Here is a 21,725-nt window from a genome sequence, read left to right on the forward strand (position 1 = left end):
AAGATGAACTCATCAAAGGCATGGCGCACGCTGCTCTGTGAGCCATGGCATGGGCTTTGGAGTCTATCTGCGGTGGAATGAGACTCCACTACAGGATTTTGAGTGTGATCTAGCTTAAGGTTTGGATGGGTTATTCAGGTTTGCTGTGTAGACTCTGAATATAAGAACTAGTTAGGAAGCAGGAGAAAAACTGGGAGGCTGTACAGTATTTATTTTACACCTGTTGTACACTGGGGCTCTGGCTAACAGCAGTGGTGAGGAGAGGACACACTCTGAGCCCTTCGGCTCGCTCTGGCACTCACTCCAGATGTTTGTGCATTTCTGGAGATAGCTTCAATGAGCAGTCTGAGCTCTGGCATTTTCTAATTCTGAACAAATTGGAGCTCTGTTATAAGAGTTCTTGTCAAGGGGAGAGCTCTGTGCATCTTGCCGAGATCTGTTGCACTTGGTGCTATGGTGTCCACTGGTGGTAAACACCAGAGAGCAGCTGGTTACTGCAGTGTGATGATGATGAGAGAATCTGTAGGCCTCACAGAAAAAGGTAAATTCTGGGCAAAATGTGAAGCTGCTCTTCACTGCTCTTTAGATCTTGACCTTCCTCCCCTTGATTTTTCCCAGGCACCCAGTGTCCTTGTGGTCCAGGGTTCTACTGAGCTGCCCACTGCAGCCTGCCCTCTGAGCCACACCCTGCACCCTTTGCCAGTTCTTCCTACCCCCCAGCTTCCCACCCCACCTGGCTTCATCTTTTAAGGCCCTGCTTCAAGGTGCTTTCCTGAAACACCAATCCGAGTGTAGCAGCAGTGGCTACTAGTAGCTAACGGTGTTACCTTCCCGGAAACAATGCCATTTAGATTGAGGCCATCAGTGTCTTCCCCAAGCCAGTGAACAGAATGGGAATTGTAGGTTGTGTGGCAAATCACTGGGGGAAGGGTTGTAACTGAGAGAGTAGTTCTCAGTCCTGCAGATTTCATGGCAGAGTGGTTTACTGTCTTGCCCTGGACCCTGGGCCAGTTTTGTAGTGAACAGTGTGTGAAGACGGTGTCCTCCTGTTAGGAAGCTAGAAATTACCCCGTGTGTGTGAGGGAGGCCTGAGGAAACCTTGTGCTGTCCCCAGTAAAGCCTTGCTACCTTGCTCTGTCTCACGCCTGTATTCTTTCTTGCATGAAGACAAGAATCCCCCAACTTCTCTCCTGTGACACCTCTCGCCTGAGCTCTTGTATCCTAAATGGCCTGTGCCCCCATCATTGGCCAGGAACCATGACCTTTGCCTTGGTTTCTACCAGCTAAACAACATATGGACCTTGGTCAAATTATTGGCACATTTTAGAACAAGGAATTTAAAACCCATGTGGAAATAACCTATATGTCCAAATCTGGCCCCAGATTTTCTTCTTAGCCTTTCTACTAAGGATTTAGCCTTTTAGGGCCACCTCGGGGCTCACACTTCCCTGACCTGGAAACACAGGGTAGGGCCGAGGGTTTTAATCGGCTTAAGGAATGTCCCTCCTGTTGATTTGCCTGTTGCCATGGAGACTGGCTGTGCAAACGCATGCTGTCACTCTGCTGCCCCAGGTCCTGTTAGCAAGCAGTGCCTGAGGCCCGGTTTGTCTGTACCTTAAGGCAGCCTGGCCCCGGACAGTCCCTGCTGGCTGGCAGGTCCTACCCCCTGCTGGGAGCTGTTGAGCTGTCCTGGGCAGAAGCTGATCTCCCTCCTTTTACAGTCATCCAGCCACCTTTCCAGGGTGAATGGGGCTGAGAGGAGAGCCGGAGGAGCCTACTGGGTATGGGTACCTGAAGGACCTGAGATGGTGTCTTTAGCTGACTGGAAGGACTCGCCTGGAGTCTGAAAATTGAAGTCTCCATTGCAGACGGGCAGCAGTGAGAACACAGCAGGTGCCATGGGCTGTGCCCAGCCCTTCCATTCATTATCTCACTTGATCCTCACAGACAGCCTATACACCAGGTCTTATTTTCCTTCAGAGAAGTTTAGTAACCTGCTCAAGTCACACAGCTGGTGTGTATCAGAATGTACTTGTGACTTTTATGTTAAACTGGAAACCTCCGATTACCTATAAATGGGAGGACTGATTATCTCTTCGCTAAAATGGCAGTACTTTTTCTTCCTAATTTTGAAAAAATAATGTAAGAACTCTCAACATCAGAGTGTTAATTTCAATAAGCTCATCTGGGTTAAAATTTTAAGTGGGTATCCTTCTAGACATTAAGTGACTTATGTTCATATTTTACTGTGGAGAAGAGATGTTCAGGGATTGTATCTCATCTCATTTGATCTTCACAATGACCTTGAGAAGTGCAGGGATCAGAGGCTCAGAGAATTAAGGCTGGGAGCTGCTGTCACTCCACTTGAGTTTCTAAAGAATGACCATCTTCAGGAGCCTGGGCACGTAGGAGTGAAAGATAACAAGTTTTCAGATCTCTGTGTGAGTGTATATGCATAGCTGTGTGCACACCCAGGAGAAGGGAGGGATTTTGAGGAGAGTATTTGCATTTGCTGCTAAGTCCCCAGGGAATGCTCTATCCCCCAAATTGCGACGCGTGCACAATCTCATCCGTGGGCTTAGCATTCGTCATCACTCAGCCCTGCTTGCTTGCTTCAGAGCCCTTGTTAGGGAGCTCTCAAGAGGACAGGCATGGCGGAGGGTACCCATGGGCCTTTGGCTGTTAGTGTTGGGCTCTACACCCGCACTCGGGGTACGTGTTGATTGTCCGTATGCTATATCCAGCTCAGCATTCACCACCCTCTGAAATGTTCTTATCTCGTCAACCTGTTCATTCATCCTCCCTCTGCCAGACAGCCAGCTCCGCATCTGTCTTGTTCAATGTTCTAACATCAGCACTTGGCACAGTGCCTGGCATATAGGAGGCTCTTAGTATAGGTTTGTTGAATGAATACACGAGCAGTTTCTGCTACTACTACACTCATGGTATTTAACGTTCACAAAGCACCTTGTCGCAGTCACATGGGCCCATTGGTCATAGGGTTGTTTATGTGGAATCTGCCCACCTCACCTCTGGGGAACAGATTTCTGGATGCAGCATGAGTTTACATTGCAAGGGGTCAGAACACAGGGTGGGCGATGCCTCTCACAAAGCTCCAGTCCTTTTGTAAGGAGGTTTGGCAGCGAAGGCTGAGCTCACTGGGAGGCAGGAGAGCTCAGTGGTTAAAAGCTGGGGATTCTGGAGCCAGACAGGGGCTGGTTGGATACCCAGTTTTACTGACTAGCAGAAGGTGGCTTTGGGCAAGTGGTTTAACCTCTCCACACCTGAGAATTCTCACTGTTAGATTATAATTTGGAAGTTCCAGTTCTGCTACAATGACATAACAGGGACCAGATTGACTGTCCCACATGATACGACTAAAACACCAGGCAAAATACATGTGGCAGTAATGGTCAGATATTTGACAAGGCTGCACAGGACAGCAGTGCCCAGCTGCAGTCTGCAGACCGTGGGTGTCCCCCAGAGTTGGAAAGAGGCAGGCAGGAGTCTGCAGGTGCCAGGGTATCAGGAAGACCAAGGGAGAGGGAGATAGCCCCTCCCCACATCCCCACCTCCACCCTCAAGTACACACAAAGCACTGTAGAGATTTGTGGAAAGTTCTCCTTGGATTTTCAGCTGGGCCCTGACTTGTAGGGAAACTCTCTGATGCAGGGGAAAGAATCAACCTGGAAGAGGCCAAGGATATAGCCCTTGGGTCTCACACAGGGCTGGGCTGGGAACATTTTTTGTTCTCACTAGCCAGAGTGGAGAAACTGGTATTTCATGGACAAGGAACTTACCTCAGTAATAAGCAGAAAAAAAAAATAGAAATTGATCCAGGAATGGCACTGATGATATGGGTAGACATGAACAGCAACAAGATATTTTGGGGGCTGGTGTAGTGGGTTAAGCCATAGCCAGTGATGCCGGCGTCCCATGTGAATGTTGGTTCAAGTCCTAGTTGCTCCATTTCCACTTCCGATCCTGCTCCCTGCTAATGCACCTGGGAAAGCAGAAGATGGCCCAAGTGCTGAGGACCCTGCACCCATGTGGGAGAACTAGATGAAGCTCTTGGCTTCAGCTTGGCCCACACCTGGCCTTTGTGGCCATTTGGGAAGTAAATCAGAGGCTAGAAGATCTCTCTGTGTTTCTTTGTCTCTCCCTCTTTGAAAGTCTGCCTTTCAAATAAATCTTTTTTAAAAAGACATTTTAATTGCATAGATTCAAGAAGGTAGAAGAATGCTTGAACATATGAAGTAGACATGGAAGATATGACAAAGATTCACACTGAACTGCTAGAGATAAAAATTACAATATCTGAGATAAAATGACCATAATAATCTCTAAGTTTGCATTTCTGGGAGTCTTTTTCTCTTGCACATGTATGTACATGTGCATGTAAAACCACCGTTGTATCTGCCCCACACAATGCAGAGCAAAGTTGGAAACCGTGTCTGAATATAAATCACTGTGCAGGGCATCTCATTTGCTGCATTGTGGCTAGAGAAATAATAAAAACCCAATTACACACCGAGGAGGAAAAAGTTCCAAGTTTTCATATAAGACTGTGGGCGAGTGGCCAGCTGTCTGATCCTGAGCTGGCTGGGATCTGGGTTCTGCTACTTCACTAGTTGGCAAGTTTCTTTGTCTTTATAATGGGGACTGTAATGCTTTCTCAATACATTGTAGACATAAGGGCAAATTTGGTATAATTAAGGAAAATGACTTCAGTTTCCCAATGAACAACAGAATAGGAAAATGTGTTTTGTGGGTTTACCACCTGCCAAGGATTGTGCTAAAACTATTCTACATGTAATCACACCTAATCTTTATCATGACTCTAAGTCAATCTTCCCCCAGCCCCGCCCCAGCTTATAGTCGAGAAAAATGTGACACAGAGAGGCTCACCAAATTGCTTAAGGTTATCCAGCCCTTCAAGTGAAAGCACTTAAACCTAGGTATGTTAAACTTCTCCTATGCAGAGTTGAGACCTTCCCAGTTTGTCTGCTCGCTCGCGCTCTCTCTCTCTCTCTCTCATGTGTGTAAGGGTTAAGAGCCAGGGTACCAGGGTGTGAACGTGATTGGATACCATAATACACATGTACCCAGAAGCCTGTAGAATTAAGCAGAAAAAGGACAAGCTTAAGTTGTGAAATGTGCTCATTCCCAGAGCAAAGGTTTGGTAAGTAACAGAATAGAAAGACTGTTGCGGAATGAGACTAGTTTGGTGGAGCTGTGTGTGGTATCACTTGTAAAACGTTCTCATTTCTACATACACCAGAGGCTTCCTCTTCACGCTTTCAGCACTTTTATTTCTACTAGTTCTGGGACTCCTTTCTGACCTTGCTGGTGAATACCTGATGGTGGGATTGGTTTGAGGTGTCCCCTTCTTTTCCCAGGTGCAGTGGTGAGGGGGGGTTGGGCAGCCCAGGGGCAGAGGCAGACTCTCCTAACTGGAGCAGCGTCTCGGGCCTGGTGGAAAACAAAGCCAGAAGCAGATGTTCCTAGGGAGCAGAACTCTTAGTTCGGATTCCTTCTTAGTTCTGTATTTTCAGCAGCAGCAAAAATAGGACAAGATCAGAGATGGCCTGGATCTTCTGGATCCTGGGGAAGCCAAACTGCACTGTCTGGCAGCACCACAGGCTTGGGGATATCCCTCAAGATCTTTGAGTTAGTGAGGGTGAGTCACACTTGGGGAAGGATACCCAGAGAGGCTGAAAGAGAAAGGATTTCCTAATAAGAGCCTAATTATCTTTTCACTGCCCTTTGAAAGACAGTCTCTTAGGGGAAGCTCTTAACTGTTTGCAAGGTCATTGGACAATCTGCAATGATGTATCAGTTAACTTAGCCATTCCATAAGTATTTACCAATACCTACTATGTGTTGAATATGGGTCTGCACACTGGAGGTTTCCTGTGCCTTTCATCTGATGATCAACAAATAAATACACATAAAGTGTATCAGATGGTGATGAGCACCAGGAAGAAGAATAAAATAGGGGAAACAGACAATGGCAGGGTGAGGTGGGAGTGTGTGCTGGTTAAGGTGGGGCTTTTGTATAAGGATTTGTTTAGGTGACTGTTTTATAATGAAACCTGTGGCTTTAAAAAAACGTTATCCAGGGACCCCCGTTGTGGCACTGTGGGTTTACGCCCACATCCCAGATCTGAGGGTTAATCTGGTCCTGGCTGCTCTGCTTCTGGTCCATCTCCCTGCTAATGTGCTTGGAAAAGCAGCTGATAATGGACCAAGTATTTGGGCCTTTGCCTCCCATGTGGAAGACCCGGATGGACTTCCAGGCTCCTGGCTTTGACCTTGTCCAGCCATGGCTATCAAAGGCATTTGGGGAATGAACAAGCAGATTTGGGATATCCCTCCCTCCCTCTTCCTCTTTGTCTTCCCTCCCTATCCCTCCCACCCCCCACCCCTCCCCTCCCCCTCCCCCTCTCCCTTCCCCCTCTCTCCCTCCCTCCCCCCTTTCCCTTCCCCCTCTTTTCCCCTACCCCCTCCCCTTACCCTCATCACTCCATCTTTCAAATAAATAATCTTAAAAAAAAAAACAAAAAAAAAAAACCTCGTCATTCAGATTCCACAAACTTGGATATTAGGAGAATTCAGAAGAATTCAGACACAACTGAAGTTTATCTGTGGTCTAATTCTGAAAATAAATGGAGTCATGCTATACATATCCTGGAAGATAGGGTGGAGGCTATTTGACCCGTAGGAGAAAGGGCTGATTGCTAACAGTTGGAAGGACAGCCATTTGGCACAGTGACTAGGATAGCATTTCGGAGGCCCACATGTCCTGTGGGAGTGCCTGGGTTTGAGTCCCAATTCACTGCCAACTTCAGCTTCCTGCACAACCTGGGAGGCAGTAGGTGATGGCTCCTGTACTTGGGTCCCTGCTACCCATGCGGGAGACCTGATGGAATTCCAGGTTCCTCCTGACTTTGGCCTGGCCCAGCCCTGGTTGTTGCAGGCATTTAGGGAGTGGATCAGCAGATGGGAGATCTCTGTCTGCCTTTGGAATTAAAAAAAAAATACACAGGGTGATGTGCAATGGAAGTGGATAGAAATGGATGTGGATATTGACAAAGGGTTCTCTTGCGTTCATTCACGCCTCCTTACCTAGGCCCGTGCATCCACTTTCCTATGATTTAGGCTGGGGGTGGGTTCAGATCAGCACTTCCTGCCAGTACTGGCTGGAATCCATCCTCAGATTTTTTTTTTCTAAGCATTTTTCTAGATTGGTGTCCAAAATAATAATACCAGGTGACAGTAAATCATGTGCCACATTATCCTTTTGATCCCTGTAATAATACCGCTAGGTAGGAGCTGTCCTTACCTCCCATTTACAGATGAGAAAACAGAGGCTCAGCGAAATTAACCCCTACACAGCCTGTATGTAATACAAGTCCAAATTAGTCATGTCTTCCTACCTCACCACCATGCCAGGCACTCTAACTACCTGCTAAGGTTCAAGCACATGTATAATCAATAGAGTGAGCCAGTGAGTGAGGTAGCTGACTCCCTGCAGCCCCGGAGTAACTGGCTCAGGTCCCCAGGCCTCCCCGGCCAGGAGGGCTTTTGGTGAGAAAACCTGGGCTGGTGCTCCTTCCCCAGGTGTCAGGAGACAGCCTCTGGGAAAGGAGCTGCTGAGAAAGAGTAACTTTGAGCATCGGGCAAAGCCTGCTGTGAACTTCAGACTGGGGCTGTAAGTCCAAGGTCAGCGGTCAAGGAGTTTGTTAACAGTGCAGGGGCAGCTTGGACACAGCCAGGTTTGGGAACCACTGTTCAGGACCGGCGTTTCTAATTAAAAAAAAAAAATTAAAAAACAACACATCCCTTTGGATGAACAGGACAAAAGGCCTCAATGTTTTCTGACAGTCCTGGTATGCAATAGGGGAGGGGAAGCCGCAGGAAGGGCACAGGTTACTAGGCCTGCAAAATGGTGTTTTTTTCGCTCCAGTCTGTTTGGTTCAGTCTTTGGATTTCCACGCCTGTTTCTCAGATGTGCACCTGCCTTATCGTAGTGAATGCTCTTCCATCTGCACCTGCTCCCCTCTCCTCAGAGTCTGCTTGGCCAGCAGCTCCCCCACCCCCAGCCCTGCCCCCACTTCACCTTCCTCAGGCTCCCTCTGAGCGTCACTGGTTCAGACCATTGTTTCTCAGACTTCCTGGGTTTAAGACCCCTCTGAGGTCTGACTCAGGGTCCTGAGAATCTGCAAACACCCTTGTGGTTCTGCTGCAGAGTCCTCTGGGGAAGCATCCCCTGAAAAATGTCTGGGCAGATAATCCAGAGGCCCAGCCAGGATGAGTGGGTGCAAGTGGATGGGAGACCCCAGGAGGTGTTCTTGTGGGGGGTTGGCCTTAGCAAGGGCTGCCTGAAATGTGATCTGCTTCCTCAGCCATGCCAAGGGAGACACTTCACTCAATGGCCCCGGCTAAAGCCTGGTTAGAAGGCTGTTAGAGGCCTTTGCGGTATAGACAGGGACCGCAACACCATAGCCTTGCACTAGTGAGGGGGATTGGGATCAAGTGGGAATTTACAGCAAGGGATGGAGTGGGAGTACGTGGATGGAAAATTACTTAGAGGAAGTGGCAGGGGCCAGGGTTGGGGGTGTTCTGGTTAAACCAACCTAACAGGATTCTTGCTGAAGACAGGCCAGGTGATCAGACCTCACCTGAGGGATGGTAGAGGATGAGCAACCAGCCAGGGCAGTTATGGAGGGTGAGCAGATGTCAAAGGTCGGGGACTCTTACTGAACTGACTTAGCAGGGTTCTGTGCTAAAACTGGATTTCACAAGGAAGTGCATAGATGAGCCTGGGAAAACCGTTCAGGAGCTGAAGTTTGGCCAAGCAGAGAGACTCTTTGTCAGCTGCCTCCCGAACCCCCATGCCTAAGCGTGGCTCACAGTGAGGGCTGGCTCTCACCTTCAGGCTAGAGACCCAGAGGATCTTCATGGATCCTGGCCCGGGGAGGAAGGCATGTGGGGAAGGAGAATAGGGGCCCAGCCTCCTTCAAATGGCAGGGCTTAGCCAGCTGGGAGTCATGGTCTTCCCAGATTTTCCCCTTGGGACCTGGGTGCAGCTGGGAAGCCAGTTTGAGGCCTCCTACTTGGACTTGCCATTCCCCTTGGGGGAGGGGAACTGGAGGCTGCTGCTGGCTGCAGAGGCTGGAACAGTGCTGCATGTGGTTTATTTTCCTGCCTCCAACGTATCTTTCCTTCGTGAAGGAGTTTCCAGTAATCCTCCTCCAGTGATCCCTGTGGGCTGTGTCCCTGCTGCACAGAACAACTTGATCTGCGTGAGCTGCCTGACGAAGGACTCGGCCAGCACAGCCCTTACTCACCACAGAGGCATGCGGCTGTCAACATCGGTGCCAGTGTGGATGGTGGGGGAGGGGCGTTCTCCCTGGCTCCTTTTTAACCGAACTATATTTTAAGAAGAAAAAAAACAGCTAAAGGCTTTCTTAACCAACACTTGGATTTCTGAGTTGATCAGCTTATTGTTGAACTCTGATTTCCCCCAACCATAAACATCCAATTTTCAAGCCACGCCTCCCATTGCTTTGAATTAATTCCATGTTGCATAGAAACACAACCCAGAAGTATTTGATATTCAGGGACTGAACAAAATAGGAGCGAGGCTGGCTTTTTTCTTCATTTTAGACATCTGCAGTTTGTTAATCCCACAGTGAAGCTGGAGAGCATAAAGTCCTGGAGTTTCTCTCACTGTGAAGTTTTCTTTGGAGACCCACGTCCAATCTGTCTTAGTGGTGGGTGGAGTCCATGGGGAGACTTATTTTTCAATAAAAATACAGGACAAAGCTTCCTCTTTCGGTTCCATTTTAGTATATTTATAGCCTTAGTAATATGAAAGAAAAAAGGTTCCTGGGTTCAGTTTCACCTCCTTTAAAGGAAATTGGCTTGTGGTCAGACCAAAATGCTGCGATCCCCTGTGTAGGAGGCCAAGTCATCATTTCCCAGTTTTTTACAGTATTTTGTATCCAGGCAACGCCATAGAAAACAGGCATGCTGGGGAGTTGCTCAGAGCTCAGACTTACCCATAGGGAATGTTTTCTTCAACTCACAGTCTAGGTTCTTAGAGGTTGTAACATGGCATTTTTTCCTCAACTCATTCTTACTGTAAAATGGCTACAGGATTAAAGTCTTCTCAGCTTAGGTAAGCACACTACCTGTGCTTCTGACCTAAAACTTCACCTTTTCTTTAACATGCATCCCTATGAAACATCAGAATTTTATAAGGAAGGAAATCTTACACATTGGGACCAAAAAAATTTTTTTTAAAGATTTATTATTTGAAAGAGTTAGAGAGTGATAGAGATACAGAGGTCTTCCATCCGCTGGATCACTCCCCAGATGGCTGCAACGGATGGAGCTATGCCGATCTGAAGTCAGGAGCCAGAACCTTGTTCTGGGTCTCTCACGTGGGTGCAGGGGCCCAAGGACTTGGGCCATCTTCTACTGTTTTCCTAGGCCATAGCAAAGAGCTGTATCAGAAGAGGAGTAGCCGGGACTAGAGCCGGCGCCCATATGGGATGCTGGTGCTTCAGGCCAGAGCTTTAACCCATTGCACCACAGCACTGGCCCCAGGATCAAAATTTCTAAAAGAAGAAATTGAAGTTAGGCTTTATAATTGGTTTATTTTGTTTTACTCCATTCTTGGTTAGTGACCTGTTACTTCCCTTCCATGGGGAAGGGAAACCAGCAGATATTGGCTGAATTAGAAGGGAGGGAAATTTTAAACCATTCGGATCCATAAAGGGTCAGTAGATGGGCTTTGTGAACAAGCCTGCTCTCTCTAGTTAACCATAGTCCCCAGCATTCTCTGCTGCATTACATATCACTACGTTGCTGGACTGTTTCCTTGACACCTGTGTAAATTAATTTGGACTCATGACATTATAGTCCAATGCTCTTGAAGGCAGAAACCCTGCCTGGCAGTCTGGATTGTCCAACACAGATATATTAAAGGAACATTTTTTTTTCCATCCTAAATTAGAAAGCAAGAAATTTAAGAGAAAGGAAAAAGAAATATTTACCTTTTCCAAAACAGACATCTATAGAAAAAATCCCATATACAAGCCTAGTAGCCAACTTTTCCAGCTGAAATGAGTCTGATAAACTATTTACTTCAGTCCACTTATTGGCAAATATTGAAGCGGGCTCAGAAGATTGGGTGACTTAGCCAAGGCTTCGAAGAAAGGGGAGACGAGACAGAGTCAAGCCTGGAACAGGAACTGTTCACTGTCTGGGGTGATTTTGCCCTCCTGGGGATGGTTTTCAACGGGCAGGGATATTTTTTGAACATCACAACGCAGGGGGCTGCTACTGACATCTGATAGGTAGAAGTCAAGTGTGCTGTTGGCTAGCTGACAAAGCACAGGACAGATCCCCCACAACAAGAGCACAAAATTAAGGACTTCAGAAGGTCACCAGTGCCAACGGTGAGTAATACTGGTCCAACCCCAGGCAAGGCCTCTCTCCACATCCACTTCATCCTAGCACACTGCGCTGTTTGTTGGAAGATTGATCTGACGATAGAGATGCAGGTCATTTTGACTTTACAGAGCAGATCTGGACATGTTCAAGGGTGCAGTGTACTGATCCGACTCTGAGTTAGGCTATGACTCATGGAACTGTGAAGAATGAAGTCTACCTTTGTATATCTTTCAAGGCAATTATCCCAGGGAGACATTTAATATCAGATGACTTCAAGACATGTAGCTTTCCACAGTTTTTTCCTAAAAACTACTAAGAGCTCCACGGCTTACTGTCCTGTTTTTAATAATCTTTTTTTTTAAAATTTGACAGAGTTATAGACAGAGAAAGAAAGGTCTTCCTTCTATTGGTTAACTCCCAAAATTGCTGCTATGGCCGGTGCTGCGCCGATCTGAAGCCAGGAGCCAGGTGCTTCGTCCTGGTCTCCCATGCGGGTACAGGGGCCCAAGCACTTGGGCCATCCTCCACTGCCCTCCTGGGCCACAGCAGAGAGCTGGCCTGAAGAGGAGCAACCGGGACTAGAACCCGGTGCCCATATGGGATGCCGGCGCTGCAGGCGGAGGATTAACCAAGTGAGCCACAGCGCCGGGCCCCTGTCCTATTTTTAAACCATTAAAGAAAATTCTCCTCAGGCTCATATTCCTCTGGGTCTGAGAGGTGGATAATATTTTAGAGGCTCTCACTTCATGTCAGTCACATGGTAGAGAGGGACTAACAGGGAGACAACTGCTATGGTTTGCATTTGGTTTGACTGTGCATTCCCTCTCCACCCCACACCCCCCTACCTCAAAAGGTTCATGTGCTAGAAGCTTAGTCCCAGTGAAGAGATGGGTCCTAGTGCTAGGGAGTTACATCATTGACGATGCTGCCCTCAAAAGGGATTTTCTTGGAAGCCCAGAGCCTTGTCTTACCACACTACTGCTCTCTCCTCACATGTGCTTCCACCGTGACACCATCCATTTTGTGACGTGTCAGAAGGCCCTCACCAGAGGCCAAACCAATGGGGGCTGCCTGTACTTGCAGCCTCCAAAACTGGGAGCCAAGGAAACCTCTCTAAGTTACCTAATCTCAGATATTTTGTAGTAGCAACAGAAGACAGATCAATATGAAAGCACTTCGAAAAATGGGATGAGAAGATGTGTATTTTGCTATAAAAATTCAAAATCGATGCATTTTTCACAATTATATTTTTCATGAAGTTTTTGAAGACCTCTCCCACAATATTTCAGAGGAATAAAAATCCAAGTTGGGTACAGGCATTTGGCACAGCGGTTCACAGGCCCACATACCATATCAGAGTGCCTGGGTTCAAGTCCTGGCTCCACTTCCAGTCCAGCTTCCTGCTAATATGCACCATGGGAGCCAGCAGGTGTTGGCTCAAGCACTTGGGTACTTGCCACCCACATGGGAGATCCAGATTGAGTTCTGGGCTCCTGACTCTGGCTGCAGGCATTTGGGGAGTGAACTTGTAGATGGCAGATCTATCTGTATCTGTGTCTGTCTCTTTCTCTCTGCCAATCAAATAAAAAATTAAGCAAAAAATTGAATGGAGAAGAATACGTAAAACGTGTTATATGAACTTGCTCATCTAAAAGTGTACTCTCTCTAAAATTCGTGTTTCTTTTCCACATTGATCAGGAGACCCAAGTTCTGTGTAGTTCTAGCAGGACTGAAAAACTCATTTATCCCACTGGAGATAAAATTTTATTTTTCTATTACCCACTGAAGATTCTATTTATGGTATTAGAGGATAAGAGACAGTTTTTGAGCATCTTGTGTTCTTTACAAGAAAGTGCACTCTTCCAAGAAGCCATGTACAAATCATGTCATTGGGTAATCTGGGGAAACAGGGTGCTATAGCAATTTCCTGGTCTTGTGAAATACAATACAAGGGATCTTCAAGAAGTTCATGCTAAATCCGTGTCGTGAAAAAACTATACATGGCTCTCAGAATATTTTTGCACCAAAATGATCTTTTTAATCCAACTTTCAGGTACTTTTTGAAGTATATCTTCATGTATCTAGTCATAGAAGTGAAGTCATTTACTTATGAATAACATCAAGTCATGGAGTGTAGTTGTCGGGTTACAGATCCTAGCTCGTCAATCTAGTCCAATTCTGAGGTCTGTATGGGGAAGAGAATGTGGATATACATCTGTCAATCCAAAAATGATGTGTTGACATCAACTTTCACTTCCTGACTTTTAAAGACCTTGTATTTTAAACTCCACAAGATGAGTTTTTTCGGTTATGATTTTTTCCTTGAAGCATAGAACTTCATAAAAAATACTTCAGCTACGGTTCTTTTACCCTGTGTTTTCTGATGTAATGAATCTCTTCTATCACTTTGAAGATTTGATACTTACTTTTTTATTTTATGCTAATGATTTTTTGTTCCATCACGTCTGCTATGTATTTGTATAAATTGCTCCAAATATAAGCAAAATATAACTATTTGAGAGGTAGAGTTACAGACAGAGAGAGACACATAAAGGTCTTCCGTCCCTTGGTTCACCCCCCAAATGGCCGCAATGGCCAGAGCTGCGCCAATCTGAAGTCAGGATCCAGGAGCGTCTTCCTGGTCTTCCACATGAGTGCAGGGGCCCAAGGGCTTGGGCAACTTCTACTGCTTTCCTAGGCCATAGCAGAGAGCTGGATTGGAAGAGCTAGAGTGACTAGAACTGGTGCCCATATGGGATGCTGGGGCTGTAGGCAGGGGATTAGCCTGTGTCACAGTGCCGGCCCCAGTTAACATTTTAAAATTCACACTATTTCTTCTTTTCAGTTCCACACTAGATATCACATTCTGTTAGCTTTTTTGATTGCATTTTACAAAGGAAATGTCTTCAGTTCACCTTTTCTTATATCATTTCTCATATACTAGCTTCCAATATACAGACTGTGTTCCCTAGGTTGTATTGTTATAGTGACAAACTCCTTGGACACATGTGTTCTTACATTTTTGGCGGGGCAGGGGGATCATGTTCCCTAACTATAAAAATGCTTTGGGTATTCATTCCCGGTAGGTGCAGACTTAGCTGTTCTTTCTTCAGTTAGTGATGTCTGTTAAGCACCTGCTGTGTTCCAAAACAGGGTTAGAGTAGGCACTTCCCTATCCTAAAAGGAACAGTCCTCGACTCTACGAAGCTTCACTTCAGTGAACTGGGACACAGGTGGTCTTGAGATCAAGCTGTTATGTACAATGGGAAAAAAGTGGGTTTGGGTCGAGGCTGACTTTAACCCCCAGAGTATGGTAAGAGAATTAGAAACATCCAACTTTTGAAGGCTGTTCTGAAGTAGTAGCAAATTAACCCCATCAGTAATCTAGCAACCTGTCGACACTTCAAGAAGGTCTACTTGAGGGGTCATTTGTACAATGGCAAGATTTTATGGATCTCTGGAAATTTCCATGAAGGAGGAATGCCGCCTTCTTTTCCTATCGAATTTTACCCACTCTTTCTCTCTCCCTGGATTCTGAGGGGCCGTATCCAGGCTTTACCTCTTTAAATACAAATTCATCTATCTCATTCATGGTTGTTGAAATACGTAGGCTCTCAAAATGATTTCTCGTTGAGGAGAAGTGGTGACAGAGCCATTTACTGCCCAAGTGCCCTGCACAGGTGAAGACAAAATGGGCTGCGTCTTGTTGAATGATTTGAATGACAGAGGAAGAGGGTGTCAGGGTGACCTGTGAGATGCAGTCCCCCTGCTTAGGCTGCGTGTGCTTTCTCATTTCCCTCTGCAGGTTAATCGGCACGGCGACCGTGGCCCTGAAGGATCTCATCGGAGACCAGAGCAGATCATTGCCCTACAAGCTGATTTCTCTGCTAAATGAAAGGGGACAAGATACTGGGGTGAGCCTTCTCTTGTTGCGTAGCCTTGAAGTCAGATGGTTGGTGATGGTACTGTAAGAATCTGTGTGGATAATTAACTCATCACCCTTAAAGCAGACATTTGATCTTGATATATGGGTCCACTTTCAAATGATAGGGGCCTTATTCTAGACTCTCAGCCACAGAACCAGACAAGTAGATTGGATTTTCTATGACAGAATCATAGAATGAGTATGGGCAAAGCTCTGTGCTTATCCTCATGGCGTTACCACTTATGTGGTTCTAGCTCTGGGTATCAGACACTCCATGAAACATTCAGTAGAAGGCTATTCATTAGCATTATCCTGGAAAATTAAGAAGTTAACATCATGATCATTATTATTGCATGGTCAGCTGACTGTTTTCTTAGGATGGCCTCTCTATAGAAGTATATGCTGATACTATCTGATGTGAGAGCAGAGTTCTGTTTCTTACATGTGCTTTTTTTTTTTTTTTTTTAACAGGCAGAGTGGATAGTGAGAGAGAGAGAGACAGGGAGGAAGGTCTTCCTTTTGCCATTGGTTCACCCTCCAACGGCTGCCGTGGCCAGTGCACTGCAGCCAGCGCACTGCGCTGATCCGGCAGGAGCCAGGTGCTTCTCCTGGTCTCCCATGGGGTGCAGGGCCCAAGCACTTGGGCCATCCTCCACTGCACTCCCAGGCTACAGCAGAGAGCTGGCCTGAAAGAGGGGCAACCAGGACAGAATCCGGCGCCCCAACTGGGACTAGAACCTGGTGTGCTGGCGCTGCAGGCAGGGGATTAGCCTATTGAGCCGCAGCGCCGGCCTCTTACATGTGCTTTTAAGAAATCAGCCTTAGTGTCACAGGTTCCAGGTTTCATCTGATGACTAACAAGCTCTCCTAAAGCTTCCATGCTTGGTCCATTGCAACTAATTCCTTCATTTTCCAATCAACTTATTTTGTTTGGAAGCCTGGGCAAAGGAAGAGAGATTTCCCCTAAAAAAGTGCAACCTCATGGGCAAATAAAGGCCAGGTTTCTCATGGTCCATGAGAGAATGTCAGTGTTGCTGACAGCATCTCCAAGACTACAGGTTTGCCATGAATCAGCATTCTATTCAGAAATGTGAAACTTGGAAATGTCAGCTATCATCTCTCTGCTGAGAGAAATGACACTTAGGACAGATGGTATAAATCAGTGACTTTTCCCACTGCTTTTTACTAAGCACACAAGAAAGCCTGTGAGGAGCCCGAAAATAACACAGTGGCTGCAGGGGAGTGGGGAAGGGGAGAAAAGGGCCTCAAGCTCTACCCGCTGGGACTGCCCTCACTGCTGGGGGTGCCAGAAATACCTCTGGGAATTCTAGGGTTAACTTGGAAGACAACATGAAAACCACTGACCTAAGAGATGAGCCATCCGTGGGCTCTAATAGGTTTTATAAGCTGGGTTCTTAGATTAAGTTTAGCAACTGCACCCCTCAGTGCTCACAGCATTCGATCTGCCTGCTGTAGCCCTCACCCTTAGCATAGGCAGGCATTAATACTTTTCCAAAGATTCTTAATGTGCCGTGAAGTTGTGATTGGGGCAATACTTAATATCTTATATCTCATAGATCACTGGTTCTGTCACAGAATGGGCTGTTTGATGAAGGAGTAGTCATCAATGAGCAGACAAATAAATGGAAAAATGAAGGACAATGCTGTGTGTGTGACCAGCAAATAGAGCAAAAGTAGCATATGCAATGCTCATGTTAACTTGAAGATCAGAAAAATAATGAATAATTTTAGTGTAAATTTATCCCAAATATTATGTCCTATATTTTATTTGGTAAACTGCTCTGTGTCTGTGTGTGTGTGTGTGCACGTGCACGTGTATGTCATCCTTATTTCCAAGGGATTCCTTTTATCCTGAAAATTTTCTTTCTGCATTTTTGGGGTTAAAATGCCTCTTTTATAAGATGATTGTGATAGTATATGGTAGTTGTGGGTATGTGTTTGGCAAAATAAAGTTATTAACTCTGTGTTGAATTTTTCTCTGGCAAAGTTTTAAGTCTCATAGTTTCGTAAAATAGATATAAAAAAAGGAAACCTCACGCGTGGGAATAACTCTCCGGTGAGGCAGGAGATGGAGGCTGCTTGCAAGTTCACACTTGCTGCTCACAGCTTAGCTCTGGTTCCTGAAGCTTTCCCTTAGCACCTGGCAATCTGGACTAGGTAGCGCCTTCCACACTGCATGTTGGCTCTCATTAGGAGATAGCAAACGTCCCCCTTTCTTGTTCTCTCCTCCTGGTCCCTTGTTCACCCCATCCGAGACTTTCCCTCCTGCTGAATTGATGTGCATGGAGTATACCATTCCAGCGCCCTGCGCTGATTCTGTCTGCAATGACTTCTCTCTCCCCAGGCAACCATTGACTTGGTGATTGGCTATGACCCACCTTCAGCCCCACATCCAAATGACCCAAGTGGGACCAGCGTGCCAGTTACGGGAGGTAAGCCGATCCTTCCAAACATGCAGCCCACGCTCAAGGAGGATTTGCTAAAGACACACAAGGGTGTGCAGAGGAAGCCTGCCCTGTGATTACACTGTGTGTGGCTTCTTATCCACCTGTACAGGGGCATTGTGGGGCAGGTGGAGCAGAAGTTGGGACAGTGCAGCTGTGTATAGAAAGCCCTTCAAGGTAGAAGGGGAGGATGAAACGGTCCTTCACTGAATACCTCACAGCAAGCCTGCTCCGTGGACAGACTCCTGCAGCCTGGCCCGAGCGTGGCTTTCCTTGGAGTTTATCGCATCTACCTCCTACAGCTCAGGAGTGGTCCCATCGCCTCTCCCATGTGTCCACTCTGCATGGGGCTGAGGCAAACAGCTCTGGGGTGGACTTTGGGCCTCTGGTGGAGGAAGGGAATATGAGCTATATTTGACTTCCTCGTAGCATTTTCCAGGGTGACGTGATGGTAAACCTGTATCTGCCCCTCTGGTCTGAGATGACCTGCTGCTTCCCCACCCTTAGCATGTGCCTCAGGAACAGAGAGACGCTCGCCCCACCACACACGCCTACTGTCTTGACGATTATCCTTCCCGGAAGAAGCCCTGACGCTCATTCCTGCCGAATGTGGCTCCTCAGGTCTCATCTTCTCTTTGTCTCTCTTGATACTGAACTCGGTTCTCTGGCCATCAAAGTGCTCTACTCAACACCTGCTGCAGAGCCCACCCTTCCTGTCCTACTTCTTATCTTGCCTCAGCCTAATCCCAGGCATTGCCCCTGCTCAGCCATCCAGTATTAATGTTTCAGCCCATTTCTTGACCAAGTAGCTGGGAGTCTGTAGCACCAGTAAGCTGGCCTCCTTTTACTTGGTGATAATTAGGCCTGACATAGCCCCAGCACATCAGTAAAATGCTCTGTGTGTTGCCCTCTGCCCAATGGCACCATAAGCATCCTGCTTGGTCCTTGGACATTTAGCCCTGCAAGAATCCTACATAGGCTCCAGAACACTCATGGCTTCTACAGCAGCGATGACAAAGAAAACACAGAGGAGACCGCCCCATACTGGGCAGCACACCCTCAGGTGCTGAGCAGAGAGGTCTACCCACTTCTCTCCTGCCTTATGTGCTGGTGACCATTGTCCCTAGCACATGCATCTGCCAGGGGAGGGAAGTAGATGCTTCCTGGCCCACATATGACAGCCCCAACTGGTAGGTATCGGGAGTAGCTGCTAAATTGGAGGATCAGGGCACCTTCCCTCACAAGGTCATTTTTCCCAAGTCAGACCCTATTTATTGGTTTCCTTGGGTTGCTGTCATGCAGTACCACAGCTGGGTGGCTTCAACAACAGAAATGCAAGCTCTCCTGGTTCTGGAGACTAGAAGTCTGAAATAAATGTGTCAGCAGGATCAGTTCCCTCTGAGGCTCTGGAGGGAGAGTCTGTTCCCCGCCCCTCTCAGATGCTGGTGGCTGTTGGTAGGCCCGCCCTTGGCAGTCATTGGTCACAGGTGCATCACTCCAATCTCTGTCCCTGTTGTCACACACTGTTCCCCCTCTCTCTGTGTGTCTGTGTCCCAGTCCTCCACCAGTCCCTGGACTAGGGCCCACCCTAATCCAGTCTGACCCCATCTCAACTTGGTTACATTTTCAAAGGCCAAACTTCTGAACAAGGTCATATCCTTAGATTCTGGGTAAGCATGGATTTTGGAGGGCAGAGTATTCCCCCTTTAGGGGAAAAAGCAGCACTGTGGCTCATTGATGTAAAAAGAGTCAAATGAGGGAGAGTGGTGCCACACCACATTAGTATGTTGGAATGGAAATGGAATTGGTTGCTGGGTTTGCCGAGCACGTTGCTGGATGGTACAGGGCTCAGCTGATGAGTGCTTTGAGCCCCCGCTCCTGTCCTCCAGGAACTTTCGTCTAGGTTTGGTGACAAGACTTGATTTTTATTCTGAGGGTGTGACGTTATGGATAACAGTCGGGGTTTGGGGTCAGCCTGGCATATGGATTCTGTGTCTTCTGTTCATTAACTGTGGCCCTTGGGTAAGTCACTTAACCTCTCTGAATCTCAGCTTTCTACACTGGAAAGCCAGGATAACCACATCAGTTGTGTCATAAAATTGTGTGGAAATTAGATTGGGTATATTTAGCCCAGTATCTCTAAAATCAAGTACTTACTGTAGTCATTGCTATTAATACAGAAAGAACTCCAGGTGGTATATAAGTACAGCTTGTAGCACACACTGTAGGTCCTTCAAATCATTTCATGTACACAGCAGAATGTTTAGAAAACAATGACTTCATTTGGTTCACAGTTGAGATGACCAAATGCTTTCTTTGAAAATACCTTTTGAGAAAAGTATTTTTTTCCAGTGGAACAGATTTTTTTTTTTTTTAAACAAGCAACTTATGCCATTCAAAATGTAGGGGGTTGAGGAGTCCTGTCTCCTGAGATGGATCTGTATGGGCCCCAACCCAGAAGCCCAAGTGTCAAAAATACATGATTTCCTTGCAGCGAATTTCTGCTTCCTTAGAAATGAGAAAAGCATCACCTCTTGAACTTTTAAACCCACTGGGGAGAAAAATCCTTGCTATCTACATCTCCCTCTGCCCGAGGCGCCTTCTCTGGTCTCTCTGTGTAAGCACTGATGCTTTTGGCATCTGCAGACTGAGTCACTCATACCCAGGCTCCCAGCAGGCTAAGCGACTGGCAGTTGGTCAACTGCAGCCAAGATCTCCCCCAAAAGTTCTTCAAAGTCTGTGATACTGTTGAGTAAAGAGAAGAAATGAATCAGAACTTGGGTCCCTTGTATCTGGATTTCAAACAGAGTGTTACCAAGTGCTGGCCTGCAAATGAGCTCATTATGTAGGCAGGACAATTTGATTTTGAAGTGTGACATGACAAGTAAAGTTTCCTTATTTAAAAAGAAAATGAGGCCGGTGCCGCGGCTCACTAGGCTAATCCTCTGCCTACGGCTCTGGCACCCTAAGTTCTAGTCCCGGTTGGGGCGTCAGGTTCTGTCCCGGTTGCTCCTCGTCCAGGCCAGCTCTCTGCTGTGGCCCGGGAAGGCAGTGGAGGGTGGCCCAGGTCCTTGGGCCCTGCACCCGCTGGGAGACCAGGAGAAGCACCTGGCTTCTGGCTTCTGATCGGCATAGCACACCAGCCATAGTGGCCATTTGGGGGGTGAACCAACGGAAAGAAGACCTTTCTCTCTGTCTCTCTCTCACTGTCTAACTCTGCCTGTCCAAAAAAAGAAAAAAGAAAAAGGAAGAAAATGAACAGCATTCTGTGATCTGGAAATGTGTCTTGGTTCTAGAAAATGAACATTCGTCAAGACTGGGCCAAGGGTGACATTCTAAATACTGGCTTCAGAATCTGGCTAAAACAAACTTTTCTCCAGCATTTATTTGTTTGCTTGTTTGTTTATTTAAAAGGCAGAGAGACAGACAGAGAGGGTCCTATTACTGGTTTATTCCTCAGATGTCTGCAATGGCCAGGGCTGAACCAACGTGAAGCCAGGTGTTGGGAACTTGGTCCAGGTCTCCCATGTGAGTGGCAGGAACCGAGTTACTTGAACAATCACTGATGCTTCCCAGGGTCTGTATCAGCGGGAAGCTGGAGCCAGGAATCAAACTCGGATACTTCAATATGGGATGTAGGTGTCGTAACCATTAGGCAAAATACACTCCCCTGTAATTTTTTAAAAAATTCTCCAATATCCTTGATTATATGGATGTCTCAAGGGAGAAAAAATTTGACATGATAATTCACTTTAACTGATCAAAGATATCTTTGAGTGTCTACTGTAATTCCATGCTAGTGAAGATATCAGGAAAATTAAAATAACTTAAAATCTTGGGAGAAATAAGACCAAAAAACATGAGACAGA

General features: G+C 46.7%; 1 protein-coding gene across 2 annotated transcripts in view; it reads left to right on the plus strand.

Annotated features, from left to right (window-relative positions):
* MYOF (myoferlin) overlaps nucleotides 1-21,725 on the plus strand; it is a 157,833-nt gene that overhangs the window by 29,863 nt on the left and 106,245 nt on the right. For both annotated transcript variants that reach the window (XM_062214246.1, XM_062214245.1), the window contains exons 4-5: nucleotides 15,272-15,380; nucleotides 17,757-17,844. In XM_062214246.1, the coding sequence (XP_062070230.1) occupies nucleotides 15,272-15,380; nucleotides 17,757-17,844 (197 nt within the window). The remainder of the gene's footprint in view (nucleotides 1-15,271; nucleotides 15,381-17,756; nucleotides 17,845-21,725) is intronic.

This window comes from Lepus europaeus, chromosome 17, assembly GCF_033115175.1.
Source record: "Lepus europaeus isolate LE1 chromosome 17, mLepTim1.pri, whole genome shotgun sequence".
In the NCBI taxonomy this organism is placed as follows: domain Eukaryota; kingdom Metazoa; phylum Chordata; class Mammalia; order Lagomorpha; family Leporidae; genus Lepus; species Lepus europaeus.